The sequence below is a fragment of the Lissotriton helveticus genome, chromosome 2_2, assembly GCF_964261635.1.
Source record: "Lissotriton helveticus chromosome 2_2, aLisHel1.1, whole genome shotgun sequence".
Classification (NCBI taxonomy): Eukaryota; Metazoa; Chordata; class Amphibia; order Caudata; family Salamandridae; genus Lissotriton; species Lissotriton helveticus.
Genome location: NC_136060.1, coordinates 120,360,278 through 120,377,817, shown reverse-complemented (window position 1 = coordinate 120,377,817; position 17,540 = coordinate 120,360,278). Strand labels below are relative to the sequence as shown.

The following is a 17,540-nucleotide window of genomic DNA, read 5'->3' as shown; positions in this document are numbered from 1 at the left end:
AAAATCCATTCTCGATCGGTACCACTATGTTGAGAGTAACTTCAGAGTCTAGATCAATACAAATATAAACTCAAACATTTTGCATTATACCCTTGAGTTCAGTCTTAGACCAACATAGCTCCAAGAAAAATATACAGAAGACAAATCTAGGACACTCTCGATGCAGGAGATGGGTCATAATTGTTTATCAGCAAGTTGTACATTTTCCTACCTCCATTAAGTCTTAAAAATAACTTATTTATCAGATTTGGGGTAGTAGACAGCAGCACTAAGTATGGACTCTGTATCATGGATATTCACAAAATGCACATGGGAATAGAAAAACTCCCAGTTATACATAGTGAACACAACTATGGGGTTTTTGCGCACACAAAAAATTCAAGCAGTCAATAGAAATTTTCCAATGGTCAACAGTAAATGCCTACCTGTTATCAATACTTTTATAGTTCCTTTCCTAAACCAAGCACTTGTTTGTACTTAACTATAAAAGGACAGTGTTCCTTGTCTGCTACAGAAAAACAAGTTTTGGCAAAACCAGTATGACTTGCATTAATATTGTAACATTTGCACACATGAAAGTCCTGACTTGGAGGTAATGGTGGTAATAAAAACAAAAAGCTGGTTTAGTGAAAAAATAACAAATATTTTTTTCATATAGAATACATAAATGGCATAAATAATTGAACGTGTAGTGATTGAATGTACTTTTTAGCTGTAAATTTGCCCATCAAGCCTTGCAGTAGAATGATGTGAGAGTGAAATTCCTCTGGGACAGAGCCAAAGTGTCTCCTCTATGTGTATTTTAAACTATTGGAAACAATATGTCATGCAGAAAGCTTCCTGAGCAACACTTCATCACTACCTTCTGACCCCGAGCAATAATGACCATAAAGAATTTGGTGATGCTGCTTGGACTGGTGTTTCCAAGTGAGACTTCTGTTGCAGGACAAATAGAAAGTTATGCCTCTGATTGCTTGGAGGAATTGACAAGGTTCTCACCAAGTAGCCTTCTCTCTGAACTAACATTAGGTAAAGTCCCATCTAAGGAGGTAATGTGCTATAAAGTAGAAGAAACGGTGCAGATCATTAACTTTTTCCATTGTAGATAAAAAAAAATCATATTGGGCAAAGACCGATATAATTGCCCTGTGCGCTCAAAATTCTAGAGGGAAAAACAAATGGAAACTATCCTTAGTTGGCAAGTGAATTGAATTGAATTGAATAAAAACTTGTAATGCGCGACTTTGCCAAAAGGCATCAAGGCGCCTATAAAAAAGATCATAAAAGGCAATCCGATGACTAAGGATAAGCTTTGACAAAAAGCCAGGTCTTCAAGAACTTTTTTAAATCAAGAACTTTTTAAAAGTATTATTTATAGATAAGGGAATACCTCACTGCAACCAGTTTGTGAGAACAGGACCCTCCAAATTACTAGCACCTCTTATCCATGAATTCCACAGGATGTATCCACACGTGAAATCACCTTCAATAAGGTAGAGGGCAGAGTATAATTTAGTTTTTGCTCCCTTTCTGTTTTCGCTGCAAATTATTCAAGTACAAGAATCAATTCTAATGTGAAATGGACCAGTAGAAATAGTAACTTTATATGTTGTTCTTTAAAATCATAAAAGGGTTTGCAGTTGATAAATCCCATAACTTGTAAGTGAATTGTTTTCGATTAATTATAAATCCTCTATACAAAGTCCATTTGTTTGGTGTTGAAATATCCTATAAGCCGCCCACTTGGAATTCTGTCCTCAAATTGCAGATTTTACAGAATAAATTTGACAAGCTTGTCGCATCCTCTTGCTCTTGACTGCTCTATTACTCTTTCTCTCTCCCTCTCTTGACTCCCCCCACCCTCTCAACCCCCTATTTTAATTTCTTCCTCTTCCCCAATATCCCTCTCGGAGTGTATCTTTAGACTGTTAATCAGATGTGCAGCAAAGAATATTGACCTTTGTTTACTGAAATTCCTCTCAGTATTTTTAAAGGCACAAGACTGTTTTTCATCTCACCAATAGTTCTAACCACAGAGTTATTCAAAATTATTATCTTGCTGGTTTCTTTAATGAATTTGCAGATGGCCAATCTTTCTTCTTGTGCATTGGGTTCTAAGGACTGTACAGTATATGCCACCTCCTATAGCAATGTACAATGTCTGCAAGGTAATTGCCCCCCCAATGAAGGCAGTTCCCCTACACTTTGCGCCCATTTTTGACGGGAACCAAAATCAAATTTTATACGGCTGATTTCAAACCTGTTGTCAGTAGCGATGAAACCGTACTTTTTTTTTTAACACTTGCAACTAATGAACGTTTGTTTTTGCCAGCTAATGCCAATAAAACAGTAACACACTGTGTTTTCCTCTACTCTTATGGTTACTCTAAATTCAGATTATTCTCTTCCTTAGTGCATTCATCGTGACCTGGCGGCTAGAAACATCCTTCTCACTCGTGGTCGCATTACAAAGATCTGTGATTTTGGGCTTGCGAGGGATATTAAGAGTGACTCAAATTACGTGGTTAAGGGCAATGTGAGTATATTATTGCAGCTATTCATTGTGCACATTGCTAAATGCGTACTAGTATCTGTTTTAGGTCGAGCCTAGCGGCAGCGCGCATGAACTGCTCGCTCTGTGAGGCATGCTGTAGTAGAGTATGCGGTGGAAGCCTCGCCTACACTCCTCCCATATTCTTAATTGGCTGGTGTCATTGTACTTAGTAAATGCTGGCTTCCAATGCATTATGAGGCTTGTTAGTCCCTCCTTGTTACTGCCTTGTCGCCATTTGTTACCGCCCATAAGGACTGGACATTTTACTTGGCACATTACATGGGCTGCTTTATCTTGTGAGTGCTGGACTGTTCCCATGAGGCACAGGGTCAGGCTGATTTGCATATGGCCTTGTCTGAACAGAGGTGGCGGAGTGAGCTAAAGAATGATGATGGATTAAACCGAGAACAGTTGACTGGGGGTGAGTGCTTGCAATGTTCAACACTCCGTCCATCATCCCCTTTGGTTTTGCTTTATCTTGTGAGTGAGCACTATTTTTGTTATTGACACTGATGGGGACAATGGCGGCTGCTTTATTTTGTTGTATTTGCATGTTGAGTGTGGCGCCTACTTCAGGGCGCTCTGTTTATTTATTTATTTTAATTTAATACCAAGCACGGCGTCCACTTCAGGGACACCGCGCTTGGTTTCATAATTTTTTTATTAACTTTACTAATGATTGTGGCCCCCGATTCAGGGACACCGGGCTCTTTCTTCTTCTTTTTTTTTTTTACTTTCATGAGTGCGGCGCCCGCTTCACGGCACCGCGCTCTGCAATACAATAAGTGTTGCTTTTGGTATTGTAAATGACAATACTTTTTAATTTTTTCTAAAAGGCATTGCCATTTACAATGCCAATAGCTCCAAAAATCGCATTTGTTAGACCTATTGCATTGTAAATGCTTGTTTGTAATTGCAGCTAGTAGTTTATCAAAATACTATTTGTCATCGTGTCTCCTAATTTAAAAAAAAGATATATATATATATATATATATTTATTTTCTCTTTTTTGAAGGCACGACTTCCTGTAAAGTGGATGGCTCCCGAGAGCATTTTCAACTGTGTGTACACTTTTGAGAGCGATGTCTGGTCCTATGGAATACTTCTCTGGGAAATATTTTCTTTAGGTAATAAATTTGCACCTTAAATATTTTATGACTATAGGCATTGGCTAAATAGGAAAAAGTCTCACATTCTATGCAACATCTTCTTTTCTTGATTTGTTTTGTTTGTGAATACGGATTGTTAAACGGCATTTAATTCTTCAACAATTTCTGTGCAGGAAGCAGCCCATACCCCCGGATTCCAGTTGATTCAAAGTTCTACAAAATGATAAAGGATGGATACAGAATGCTAAGCCCGGACTGTGCACCATCTGAAATGTAAGTGAGCAATACAGGCACACAGTAGTAGTACAAGGGACAAGGCCTTACTATGAACCCAAAGCAACCCTGGCAAAGCTTGTCAGACCAACCCCTGTATGGTGCATAGCAAGTGAGCGGAGCGAATGAGTCTGACCACTACAATGGGGGTTTGTGGGGGTTCTCGCCACAAGAAAATCTGGTTACAAATGGAAAAATGATGCATTCTACAACACATCTTTAATTAAATATTCAATTGAATTAGCTTTTAAAGCATAGAAAATGGTGACCTTACAGAGCAATCTTTGTTGGGGCTTTTCAATGATTCACTCACTATCACCCTCCAACAGTGCCTCATCTCTCCATAGCCCTTCTCTCACATGTATTTCTTTTGTTTTATAGCACCTCTCATATCAGTGTAAGGTTTCAGAGCACTTTACATCACACATACAGAGACAAGGAATCATACATAAATCAGTCTATAGAAAATGTTACATAATACAAAGGTGACTACAAGGTGAATGATTCGCATGTTGCCAATACTGTTAGGTATTTTTTAAGAGTTCTTGGTATGGAGAAGCACAAACTCAGGATTCAAAACGTAACACAGTGGTTAGGGTTAGCTTTACTAATAAGAAATTATTTCTACCAAAACAAACCAATTTTAGCAACATTAGGATAACGAAAGACTGGGACAAAATCATAACCGTCTAATCTGTACCATGCAGTTTGCATGCAACTCTTTGATGGCATTTCACAAAATCATCTCTGTGACAAAATCAGTAACCCACTGAGCTATGCCCATAAAATGCTGCTCTGTAACCTGCATTCTACTCGTTCTTTGCAGCAAGTATATTAGCCCTCTGCGCGATCTTAGAAGAGTCAAAACTATCACCAGACAAAACTCTGATCTCTCTTTAGGTGCATTAATCACCAGAGTTATCTTAACACTTTTATTGTTCCCTTACAACTGCTGAATATACAAGGAACACTGCAGCAGTTGCTTTTAAAAGTGATGCACTGCTGCAAAGCCGCTCCCCCCCACTCTTCCAGCCTCCCGGGAAAACGCCCTATGCCCGGCGCAGCCTTGACAAGGGTGAACGTCTATAACAAGTGACTCCATATTGTCAGTCCACCAATTTCAAGATCAACACACTTTTAGATATTTTTTCCTGATAAGCTAGCACATGAAAGCGCTCCACAAGTGTGACTTTTCCAGGCTAGTAATCACAAACTTTATTTTTCTGCAGCGCAAAATTGATGTAAATGTGAACATTCTGATCAATATGGTAATGGCAACACAATTCTGCAACAGCATGCAGCCTGCTACGACAAGGATTACAGTTTTTTTTACCTGAAATTAATGGCCAAACAGAGGAAGATTACTTAAGGGCTTTTGACTGGTTTCAGTTTCTCCATCTATATTTTATAACGGCCATTGTGCTTAAAGGCAATTATTAGATCATCAGCTGATCTCCTGACAAGAATGCATTATCTGTTTTCAAAAAGTTCAAAAGTGAATACAGCACTATAGATGTAGAAAAGCCCATCTTCCAAAGAAAGATATACACGAACACACACACACAACTGTGTATTTTATATTTATTTAGTTCAGATGTTTTTTCTGTAGCTACGCCAGTAGATCTTTTTGGGGAGTGCGAGGGGGTATTAAAATGGTAAAAGTCGCTTGTTTTTATTTCTCCCTCTTTTTGCTCCCTGCTTTATGGATCTGCATGAAAGACAGGCCGAGCCCAAATCTGATGAGCTTTTTACCTTTAAACTTTCAAGCAGATTCACCAAGCAGCAACAAAGTTGTGTGAAACAAAGCATGCATTTTAATTGAAAAGTCAGATCTAACAATAAGTACAGAGGTGCTATTTCCACCTCTGTATCATATATATTTGGAGCCGTGGGTAATTTAAACAACCCTCTTTTTTAACTTGGCTCATGAAATTAAACCTTATAAACCTTGATAGAACATTGAACTGTTAAATAACCTATTAATATTTATGAAGCTTTGCATAGGAAATTAAGTGTGTTTATGCTTTTGTATACAGGTATCAGATTATGAAAAGCTGTTGGGATGCCAATCCTGTAAAGAGACCAACCTTCCAACAGATTGTTCAGCTGGTTGAGCAACAACTTTCCAACAGCACTGTAAGTAAGATATATGTGACTAAGTACACCTCTGCACTTGCAGTGTCTGTTCCTAAAATGCTACCATCACTTGCCTTTATCTAATTAGCTATAAAAATTTGCTGTCTGGTTTTCATAGAATAACATCCCAAAAACTTAGCAATACAATCAAGATATTGCTTCATCATAGAGTGGGGAAGGCAAATGTAGTTTGGGAGGCCTCAAAACAGTCTGAAGACCCCAATTGTGAGAACTGAGATGTTTCATCTCTGATGTATTGGAGTCTCTGTACTGCGGCCCTTCAGACTGAGGACCAAGAACACGTGTTACTACTTTACTCAGGGTACTGAGGCATAGCCGTCCAAGGCTGACCTGATAAAGTATTGTGTGCTGGAAACTCAGCAATGTGCAGAACACATTTGAATAGCAAAAAATACTACTCGCAAAATGAGAAACATTTAGATAATTGCTGGTGGAATTGCAGTGTACAACTCCTGTTAGAAGGGCCCTCGAGTAATAAGCAAAATGGAGATCATGTACCGCGAAGAAAAGTCACAAGTTACCATTATCACAATGTACATAATGACAACTTGCACACCGATATGTCCTACCCCTTAAATTTGCAACCAATCAGTATATGCCTATTCCAGACTTGAAAGGATACTCTCTAACAATGAGGAATGCCTAACAGCTTTGTTAAAGGTGTATTTACACTTCAAACAATGGGCCTACACCTTTTGCCCACCTATGATGCATGATTAAACAGAAGCATGTTGGCTTTATCACAACAAATAGCATTTATTTTTCACCATAAAATAAGCCAAACCTATTGGTTTTAGCAGAGTTTTTTAACGATAAGTAGGCCTTTCTTTTACACCAGGTGCATAAGAACTTGTCATTGCCCCGCAGCACCTGGGGATCTCTCACACCCAGGAGCTTTAGTAAAGCTAGGCCATATTAAGTGGATTAAAAGCGGTGCCCTTCTGCCCCCAGGTATCTAGTCTCCTTCATGGGAAACCTACGGTATAAGATTCCTCCCTACACAAGTTGGACTTGCTAGATAGAGCAGGTATTCCTTTGGGAGTAACTTAATAAAATATGGACATTTCTGCCCTTGCAGGGGCTTATGGGTCCCACACAGAGGTGGCCCCTCCGCAATGGCAGATGAGCGTTGCCCCTCTGGCTCAAAGCCAGCAGCAAAAAAATAAAACAAAATTTCAGTATTGTTTTATTTTTAAGTCGCTGGCTCAGCCAGCGTGTACAGGGAGGGGTGGGGCAGGGCTGAGGCATGGGCAGGGGGGGGGGGGAGGAGTGCTATGTGCACTCCCTAAGTGCTCATGTTTGTTTGGCCGGCCATCTCAGGCCGACCAAAACACACATGCGCACTTAGGTTTCTCTAACTCGGCTGTACTGAACAGTCAGGTTAGGGAAACCTCACAGACTCCCTGAGCGGACCATCTTTCCAGCCTGCTCAGGCCAATCCCCGCACTGCTGTGAACCATGGGGATTGAACAGGGAGTCGGTGATGTGGTCATAGTGTGTCTGCTGGGACAAAAGTCCCAGCATCGAGGCGCGACGAGGGAGGTGGCGGGCAACAGGTAAGCGTAACTTTTTATTGCTGTGTTAAGTCTTTATTTTCGACCATACTGATCAAAAAAGGTGTCAGCGTCTATAATATCTTTAAATGCCAAAGCATAATGTGCCAATTCCGGGGTGGACCAGATTCTTCTCCAATAAGCCAATGGTCTAAACCTGGCTACCTCAGCCAAGGAGTTACACCCCAGATCAAATTATAAAGAGTGGTGTACTTTGGGGAAGACCCCTCAGACCTCTAAGGAATATTTTTTGGGCCTGGGCTATTGGGTACAGATTTTCGAATCTCCAGAGTTCCGCCCCATACAAAATGGAAGCCATAACCTTGGTATTATATATCTTAAGCGCAGGTTCAACCGGTTTGGTCTGGGAGAGCCTAAATTCTTTCAAAATCGCCCCTGCAAGCTGGGAATGCTTAAGCGCCATAATTTCTATTTGAGGTTTCCAATCTAGTTACGGCTTATAGTTCTTCCAAGGTAAGTAAATAAATCTGTTTGTTCCAGTGGCTCCATATTCATAACAACCCTAGACTGAATAACTTTACGTTTATGCAGGGCCATAAATTTAGTTTTATCCACGTTTACCACTAGTTCGTGATCTTTGCAAAATGACTCAAAACAAGTCAATGCTCGCTGCAACCCTACTTGTGTTTTTGATAAGATTAGGGTGTCATCGGGAAACATAAGTATTGGCGCCTTTTTGCCTGCTACAGAGGGGGCATCCGTAGAACACTCTAAAAAATAATTAATCACGCCATTGATAAACAATGAAAACAAGGTAGGGGCCAAGACACACCGTTGACGTACACCTTTGTGGATTGGAACTTTGGTGGTAATATTCCCTTGGGAGCCCCAACGAACCTGCGCAAAATTGGATTTGTGTAGTTTAACTACAAGCTGTAAGAGCTCTGGGGGTAACCCTAGGTCTCTCAATACTGCCCAAAGCTTGTTTCTCTGGACCGTATCGAAAGCTGCTTTGAGGTCTACAAACTTTGGCATAAATCGTTCCACCTTCCAATAGTACAACACACCAATAGATTGAAAGAAAATAAAACACTTGATCGATTGTACTTAAAAGGGCCCTAAAACCTGCTTGGAAGGGAGATAATATATTGTTCTCTGCTACCCAAATCTGGATTCTATTCAAGACCATTCTAGCCATAATCTTTTGGGTAGAATCAATTAGGCTGATTTGCCTGTAGTTGTTTGGGCTAGAACGGTCCCCCTTCTTATAAATAGGTACAATTTCAGCTCCTCTCCAGGAGTCGGGAATGGGTGCACCTCTAGCAATAGAATTGGCAAGAATAAAAATATACTTAAGCCAATTATCCTGACCAGATAAAAATAAGTCAGCCGGGAGACAATCCGGATCAACGGCCCTGCCCTTTGGTGCAGAGTTCAGAGCGGATTCAACTTCCCTTAAAGAAAACTTTTTATTTTTATTGTAAACACTCCCTCCTTCCCCGTGCCCCCTCCTGTGCTTTCTGTCCCCGTGCTTTGTCCCCTGCACTCTGCCACGCTCCTTTCCCAATGCCTCTCCCCTCGCCTCTCCTCTTTTTGTATGTGGCGACCACCACTGGTCCCACATCTCTTTCTGCAGCGGCCCTTTGCAGTTTGCTCTTCTTTTTGTTGCAACCATGACCTTGTTAATCATAAAACAGGTGCTCCTGACCTTCTGTGGGGCAACAGTGCACATACTTTTATTTATGAAGTGCACGGAGCATACATAGTGGGCTCCTCATTGCCACATGGCCCATCTAACTTCCTTGATGTCTGACATTCTATCTGTTGATGCTAGGCAAAGAAGCATTCAGTTTCCTTCTCTCCCTTCCAACACATGGAGAGCAGATTGGGTGCCTGGTTTCCCAAGGCCCTGACACCTTGCACAAGGCAGCTCGGAAAGGCATGGGGCACCTGTGGGGCAAGAGAGGAATCCCTTTGGTTCCACCTCCATTCACAAGGATGCCAACAACAATTTCCCCACTGCCAAGGATGGGGCAAATTTTAATTCAGTGGCACAGGCCCTTAACATTTTCTGTTGCAGACCACTCTTAGCATGCACTCCTGGGCTACCCTGACTTTCCACCACTTGGAGTTTGGGTTTGGAGTTGCACGAAAGAAGAATTTGTATTAACCACTCCTGAGGCACTCATAACTGGACCACACCACGGAAGTCCTCTGCACTCCCTTTTTCATGGTCTGCCAGCGAAGCCACCATGTATTGATTCACTTTGGTGAATGGCTGAAGAGAAAAGGAGAGCATCAAAACTCGAAAGTAAAAAGTTGAAGATCAGTGAACTGTCTGAATTGCTCTTGCCTGAAAGCTTTATGCTTCATAGCTTTTTGATATTGTTATTGCTTCTGGTTCTAAAAATAAAGTTGTGTCTCGTATATCTTGCCAACCTGGATGAAACTGGAGTCATCTGGAGCTTTTCCTTGCAAACTGGAAAGACTGTTGTGACCTGGCCAGAGTACTGTGGCCTGAAGTAAATTCACAGCTAGAACATATGATTTTAAAGTCTTACATACTTTCAAGGAATATTTCTTCTACATACCACAAACTATATATGTGATGTAAGCATTTAGGGCCATGAATCAGTCTCTCACCGGAGCCATGAGTAAGCAGTAATAAACAACAGCACAATAATCATTGTTATGTTATGTTATGTTAATAAAGCATTTATTGAGCGCACTATCACCGGTTGGTTTCTTGGCGCTAAAATCAACAGAGCATAGTCATGGATGTGAGATGGAGAGTTATTGGTATGCTTGTCTATAGAGCCAGGACTTTAAAGCTTTCCGGAATGAGAGGAGGTCCTGGCAGGTCCGAATCTCGTGAGGGAAGGTGTTCACAGACCAGGGGCCAGTATTGCAAACCTGCGACCACCAGAGCGCTTGAGTTTAGCAGAGGGTATCTGAAGGAGGCCGTGATGGGAAGAACAGAGGTTACGGGCTGGTACATACCTTGTAATGAGTTGGTTAATAAATTTGGGACTTCTGCAATGTAAAGATTTAAAAATCATACATCCTGTTTTGAAAGTGCAACGTTGGACCACCGGAAGCCAATGGAGTTTCATGAGTAAAGGAGTGGCTGAGTGCCACCTAGGTTGATTCAAAATCAATCTGGCGGCAAAGTTTTGCACCATCTGGAGTCGTTTTGACAGGTAAAGGGGGAGACCTAAGTAAATAGAGTTCGCGTAGTCCAGATGGGACAAAACGGTGGCGATCACTACCTGGGTAACCGCTTCCAGGGTGAGAAAGCGCCGGACCGTCCTAATTTTCCTCAATTGAAAAAAGCACTTAGAGACCACCTGACCCACTTGTGCTTTTAGTGAGAGATCGCAGTCCACGGTGACCCCAAGAGTCTTTGCCGATGTTGATGGAGTCGGAGCTTGACCTAAATCCGGCGGCCAATAGTGGGGGCCCCAGTATTTGGCGCTGTCTCCGGTTTAGTTTCAGCTGATTTTGATCCATCCAGGCTTTAATGTAGCTCATGGTCGATTGAAAGTGCAATATGGAGGTATCAGAATTGTCAATCGTAAACAGCAGCTGTAAATCGTCAGCGTAGTTAAATACCGTCACCTGCTCAGCTCTGAGGGCTTGTATCAATGGGAGTATATAGAGGTTGAACAGGTGGGGTGACAGGGAGGAGCCCTGTGGAACTCCGCATGTAATGAGCTGTTTCGCGCCAACTAGGTTTCCAAGACGTACTGCCTGAGAGCGGTTCTTCAGAAAGGACATCAACCAGTGGGCCGCCGTGCCCCGGATTGCGGCCTGTCCGACACAGTCGATCAGAATGTTATGGTAGACCATGTCAAACGCGGCCGACAAATCCAGGAGCACCAGAGCCTGAGGAGAACGTCTGTCTGCGCAGTCCCGGAGAGTATCCAGGACTGTAGTTACCACTGCCTCCGTTGAATGAGCAGGTCGAAATCCTGCCTGGTGGGGCTCAAAACAGCCAGAATCCTCTAGAAAGTTAGAGAGGCATTTGGCTACATGAGCCTCCAACACCTTTGCCAAATAAGGCAATAAGGAGATGGGCCGGTAGTTTGCCTTACAGGATGGGTCAGCCCCAGGTTTTTTTAAGAGCGATATGACCGTAGCTTCCTTAAAGGCCAGGGGAACAAGTCCAGAGGACAAAGAGTCGTTTAAGAGCACCAAGGCCGGAGCCGGAAGGACGGAAAAGCACTCTTTTAGGATGTACGGGGAACACCTATCTGAGGGGGCGCCGGATTTGACTCTTGTTAGTAGTTCCTGAAAATGATCCTGGGTAATTAATGGAAAGTTGCTGAGAGTACCAGAACTATTATTGGTGATTACCATGCCGGTAGTAATTGGAGTCACCGACTGGGGGAATGCTGGCTTTAATGTCCATGATTTTCTCACTGAAATAGGTGTTGAGTGAGTTGCAGAGGGACTGGGTCGGGATTATCCTAGGACGGACATTGTCCAGGTTAGTTAGTTCATTGAGGATGGAAAAGATGTCCTTGGATCTATTTGAGGATTTGAGTACTCGAGAGGAATAATAAGTCACCTTCGCAGCGGAAATTACGCTCATATATTCCTTCCTGGCCCTTATAAATTTGATCTTTAACTCAGGGTCATAAATGCGACGCCATTGGCGTTCCAACTGCCGCAGGGCCAATTTCCTAGTTTTTAAGTCAGAGGAAAACCATCTTTGGGTGTCAGCGCGCCGTGCCAGTCTGACTTTTTTAAAAGGGGCATGCAGATCAGAAGCGGCTTGTAACCAGTCTGAGAGGTTAATCTCTAAAGAATTAATGTCACCATGAAAGGTGGGAGTAGTATTGGCTAGTGACTGTAGGAATGCTCCTCTATCCATAGCATTCCAGTTCCTCGCTAAGCCACCTGTAGCCACTATCGGTGTCCTAACAGAGGGGAACATAAGTTAAATTTAAGGATAAAGTGATCTGACCAAAGACAAGGGAGGATTGTCGGGGTTGTTACACGTGTAGTGTTGGTCCACACCTGATCTAGAATGTGGCCCTTACAGTGAGTAGGAGAAGGCACTAATTGTAGAAAGTTTAAGTTTGACATAAGTTCAGTCAATTAGCCCGATTGTGCGCTTTCCATAGGGTCATTAAACCAATAATTTAGGTCACCCACTAAGAGGATCCTGGCGTGGTCCAGAGCTAGGTTAGCAACTTGATCACTCAGTGCCAGAGGGAATGTTGGCATTGAGTTAGGAGGTCTATACAAGAGGGGACACACCATCGTCATATGGGAAGAATCAATCTTTAACACTAAGTTGTCCGTGTTTGGTAGCGTTAGGCAGGTCCGAGTGGTAACTTCCAAGCTTGTGCGGATAACTGCCGCTACCCCCTGCCCACTTTCCCCGTGTCCCGATGTGCGTGGATGATGTAATAGTTAGGTGGGAGGGCTGCTATAATATCAGGGGCGGAGTAGGGGGTCAACCAGGTCTCTGTAAGTAGGAGAATTTCCGGTTTCTCCATATCCAGCAACAGGAAGATATCCATCTGGTGTTTCACCAGAGAGCGAGTGTTTAAATAAAGGATAGCAAATGAATGGGAGTGTAGACCAGAATTGGCCTGGCTGTTTGCAGGGACTACAGAAGAGAAACCCTCAGTCAAGATACCGTATCTCCTGGCCCGTCTGAGTGTCTCCTTCGGCAGGTGACCTTGGCCTGTATTATATTCCAGTAGCTGTACTCTGGAATAATAGGTAGGATATATAGCATGATCTGCCCCTAGTCCCGGCTGATCGCTGACGGGCGCAGACGGGCTTGTCTTTGGCGCGTCTTCGACGTGCCGTCGACGCGCCCGCTGCGCTCGTCCGCCGCGCTTTCTAGTTAGGAGAGTCATTTTATAGACGTAATCATTGAGGTGGAGTTCTAGCATTTTACTATAGGGACTATGGCAGTGGTGTTAACAAAACAATTTCTTTAATAAAAGGGGATGGAATTTATATTACACTATATTCAGGTTGATATGGAAAATGAGTTACTGAGAGAAAGAATATGAAGACCGGTCAAACATGGTGAAGGAAACTTAAAACTACAAAGCAAAATAATAGATTTGTTTGCTTGCACTCCTTCTGTCTTTTGCAAAACACCCCCATATTGACCCTATTTTTCAGTAATATACTTGCATTAGTTATCCTTTTATGGCCTTGCTTTCTTAAATACATTGATCTCTTCTACTAGGAGGCTTGCTGGAGAAGAAGTAGAGATTGTGTAGAGTAGGGACCATTGCAATAGATCTATAGCACAGTGTTTGAAGCCTCCATGTGAAGTGAGACCTTAACAAATACCTGAAAGATTGTATCTGATTCTTGCAATATTTAACCCTTCCATACAGTGTCTCAAGCAACCACTCATGTATTTGCACTGAAAAAATGAAACATGCTTTAGTACTGATTCGTATTTCAGTTTTCTGCCTCAATTCCACATCCAAATATTTCTTGGATCAGAACAATGAAAACCGCTGCCATTTGACTTTTTTTTTAGTTAAATGTTACTATTTCTTTTAAGCTGATTACTTTTGGCTGACATTACACCACAGTACTATGTACTATAAATTCAATTACAATGTGTGTCAAGAAGGCGAGTAATAAGTATCCTGCACATTGAACATTTTTGGTAGTTTTGATAAATCCCATAAAAAAAATCATGATCTCTATCCCATTAATGAGACAATGCCATCCAACCATGTAACACAACCACGTTGAAATACCATAATGTTTACATCAATTTAATCAGACTGTTTGTTTCTAGCAAGAGAGAAAAAGACCACGCAATCATCATATAGAACTAATATAAAGTAGTAAACCTATGCTTCTTTTTTGATTTTTCAACAGATTTTTTCCAATTCAACAGCTGTGTTTGCTAATGAAGGAACCCCAGACCATCCTGTGAGAATGAACTCAGTGGGCAGTAGCACTTCATCCACACAGCCCCTGCTGGTACGAGCAGATGATTGAGTGCAAGTGGCTATGAACCTACAGAGGCAAAGATGATATCAAGCTTTCAGATGGGTTATGACTTTGATGAGCATTTCCTTTCCTTTTGCCTTCAGAGCCCAAACATGTGGGAGAATATTCCAACTCTGCTGTCAGACTCCAGTTCTAGAAAGAAATAATTTCCCAAAAGCAATGAGTTCTAACGCCACTTTATCTCCCATTGCTTCAACTCTTTCTCAAGTGAAGTAAGGTGATGGCTGCCTTCCATCCTGGCAAAAACACATTTGAACAATAATCTGCAATGACTGAGATTGGGTTTGAAAAACCCATTTGCAGCAAAAATGTGCACAGCTGAGAAGACTGTTAAATCGCCACCACCGTGATACTGCATGTGTCAGGTCAATCGTTCTGTATTTTGTAAGGTGTTTGTAAATGTTAATAGGGTGTGAGTACAGTTGTAAAGAACATGTATCTTGAAATATTGAGCACAATATTCAGTGTAGTGGCCTTTCAATCCTTGGGGAAGCACTCTGAGTTTGTTTAGACCGATTATTACTCACTAGGTCCTTCATTAATGGTCTTTTATTTTCATCACTGGGCCATATTCAGTATATCAACCATGTCTGTGCTCAGGTAATTTACCCCAAGGTACTCATTGTTTTCAAAATAAGTATGTGTTTAATGCAACGTTTGCATTTAGGAGTTGGGGTGCTGCTTAAGAGCCTCCTTATTTGTGATCGGGTGGAATCCAGAATGTATGTATACAACAGCAATTTTATCACAGTAGACTATAAAAGTGCAAGACTCCGCATGGTTTTGTTAGTATATGTTGCCAAACCGGAAACCATTTGAACATGAAGACTTTAGATAAACCTCCTTATTCAGGAAAGTAGAATTTACCATGCTGTTATTAAATGGGTAATTAAAAACTGAAACAAATTTTGAACACACATCACACTTTAAACTGAGCACACAACACTCAGATATGACTTAGTTGTAGATATAGTTATAGAATTTCTCATGCTAATAACATAAAATCCAAAATATAGTGTCCAATTAAAATGGTCATTAGCTGTTGACCACTTAAATTGAGCTACTTCAGCTAAGAGTTGCCCTGCCAACAAAACAACCCCCTAGTGTGATATGGTCAAGAAATAATACTTAAGAAGTGGCTCATTGCACTCAGACGAAACTGTGATGGAAGGTAATACATGGCGATGGCCAGCCTGATGTCAGTCAGCGAAGCCAATATTCTGTGACAGGAAATAAGAGCATTACAGTGATGTGTTCAAGAACAGGTAGTCTGAAGGCTAAGCTGACAGGTGTTCTATTTACATACCATAACATATCTCTCTTTATGATACCTTTAGAAATGTAATTTTGTAGACCCAGAAATCTTCACAGTAGAACCATTTAACCATGTCCCTGTTGCTAATTAAAAGTGTACTTAAAATTAAGGAGATTGTAAGTACTTAAGAGCAATTCCAAAACCTACTAAAATAGAAATATGGCCTGATAAGCAAACTTTACAACAAGTTGTTCACCAAGCTTTCAGAGTGACAGCATTTGCTTCTTAATGAAGCAATTGAAATAGTCTGAAACATTTGCTAGGTGATCAGGTATTTGGAATGTAATAGTGAAACACAGGCATAACTTTCACCTGTGACTAGGGAAGTTCTGGATTCTACCCATTAATGTGCCTGCACTTATGCACTGTGATAGTCCTAGTTGGCATAACCAAACTTTTACTTCACTTGCCTTTCTATTATTGTATTTGAGTCTACTACCTAAGATGCAAAATGGCTTTATTTTGCATATTTTGTTGTGATGTAATCACATAAAATATCTAATTTTCTTGCTGTTTATAAAAGTGTAAATAATGTTGCGCTATACTTAAAAACATATTTAGTCCATATTGTTGTCATGTGTTCATGAAACAGGCAGTCATTTTTGTTTGCACTGGATCTGACCCAAGTTTTTGCACCTTTCTAAATGTTTTTGTGCACTCATCGCCATAGATACTTATTACTGAGCATGCTTAAAGTATGAAAATACACTGTCGAGTATCAGCATAAATTTGTTTTAAAAAGTAGGCATCAAGGTACTTCAAGGGCGCTTCGTTCTGGACAATGTTTTAAGAATCCTGAGAGTTTTTATATTTTTATATTTGTTTTGTAAATAGAAGGTTATTTTACTGTTGACTGAAATAAAGTTGTTTATATTATATTATGTTTGTATATGTTGAAAATGTAGCAATAACTCCCTTTCAGAAACCCCAGTTCTGTGTTTATAGAATATTTTTCTATATCCGTAAGTGTCAGTGTTGCCGATGTTGAGGCGTTTTTGGAAAGAGCCCTAATGTTGAATAGCAGTTCTGGTGAGTTCTAATAAAAATCAAATGCATATTTTTCTGTGAATGAGACCTTTACTATTAAGAGTTCTGTGCATGCATTCAGTTGAACAGCAGCATTGAAAAAATATTGAGGCATTAATGAAATTCTCTTTCTGATACGCCACATTGATATGTTTATTTTTCTGTATAGTGTGGAAGAAAATCCGATTTTAATTGAAACAACTTAACAAGTAGTCTTCACTGCTGGTCTAGTTTACACATGAAGAGAAAATCATACATTTACTTTGCAGAACTAATGTATTTTTTGCAAATCTTTAAAAGGAGAGTTATTTAACTACCGGAACTGAAACAACATAGGTTTACTTCTGGAATTTGGGAGTACTACAAGAGTAAGTTGCAGCACATTCTTTATAAAATCCAGCCCAAGTTTTTATAATATTTGTGTATTGCTCTATTATGTATATTTAAAATGACCGGATGATCATGGGAACTTGAAGTACAAGTTACTTACCTTCAGTAACGATGTATCTGGTAGAGACGATTCTAGCCACAGATTGCTTCACGTAGAATTATCCCCAGACTGGATCCGGAATTTTTTTGCCCAGCAT

At 41.0% G+C, this 17,540-nt stretch overlaps 1 protein-coding gene across 1 annotated transcript in view; it reads left to right on the top strand.

Annotated features, from left to right (window-relative positions):
• The window catches only part of KIT (KIT proto-oncogene, receptor tyrosine kinase), a 126,438-nt gene extending 109,453 nt beyond the window's left edge, over window positions 1-16,985 (top strand). The window contains exons 17-21 of the mRNA XM_078678187.1: window positions 2,414-2,536; window positions 3,570-3,681; window positions 3,837-3,936; window positions 5,973-6,072; window positions 14,478-16,985. Coding sequence (XP_078534313.1) covers window positions 2,414-2,536; window positions 3,570-3,681; window positions 3,837-3,936; window positions 5,973-6,072; window positions 14,478-14,600 — 558 coding nt within the window. The 3' untranslated portion in view covers window positions 14,601-16,985. The remainder of the gene's footprint in view (window positions 1-2,413; window positions 2,537-3,569; window positions 3,682-3,836; window positions 3,937-5,972; window positions 6,073-14,477) is intronic.
• The last annotated feature ends 555 nt before the right edge of the window (window positions 16,986-17,540 follow it).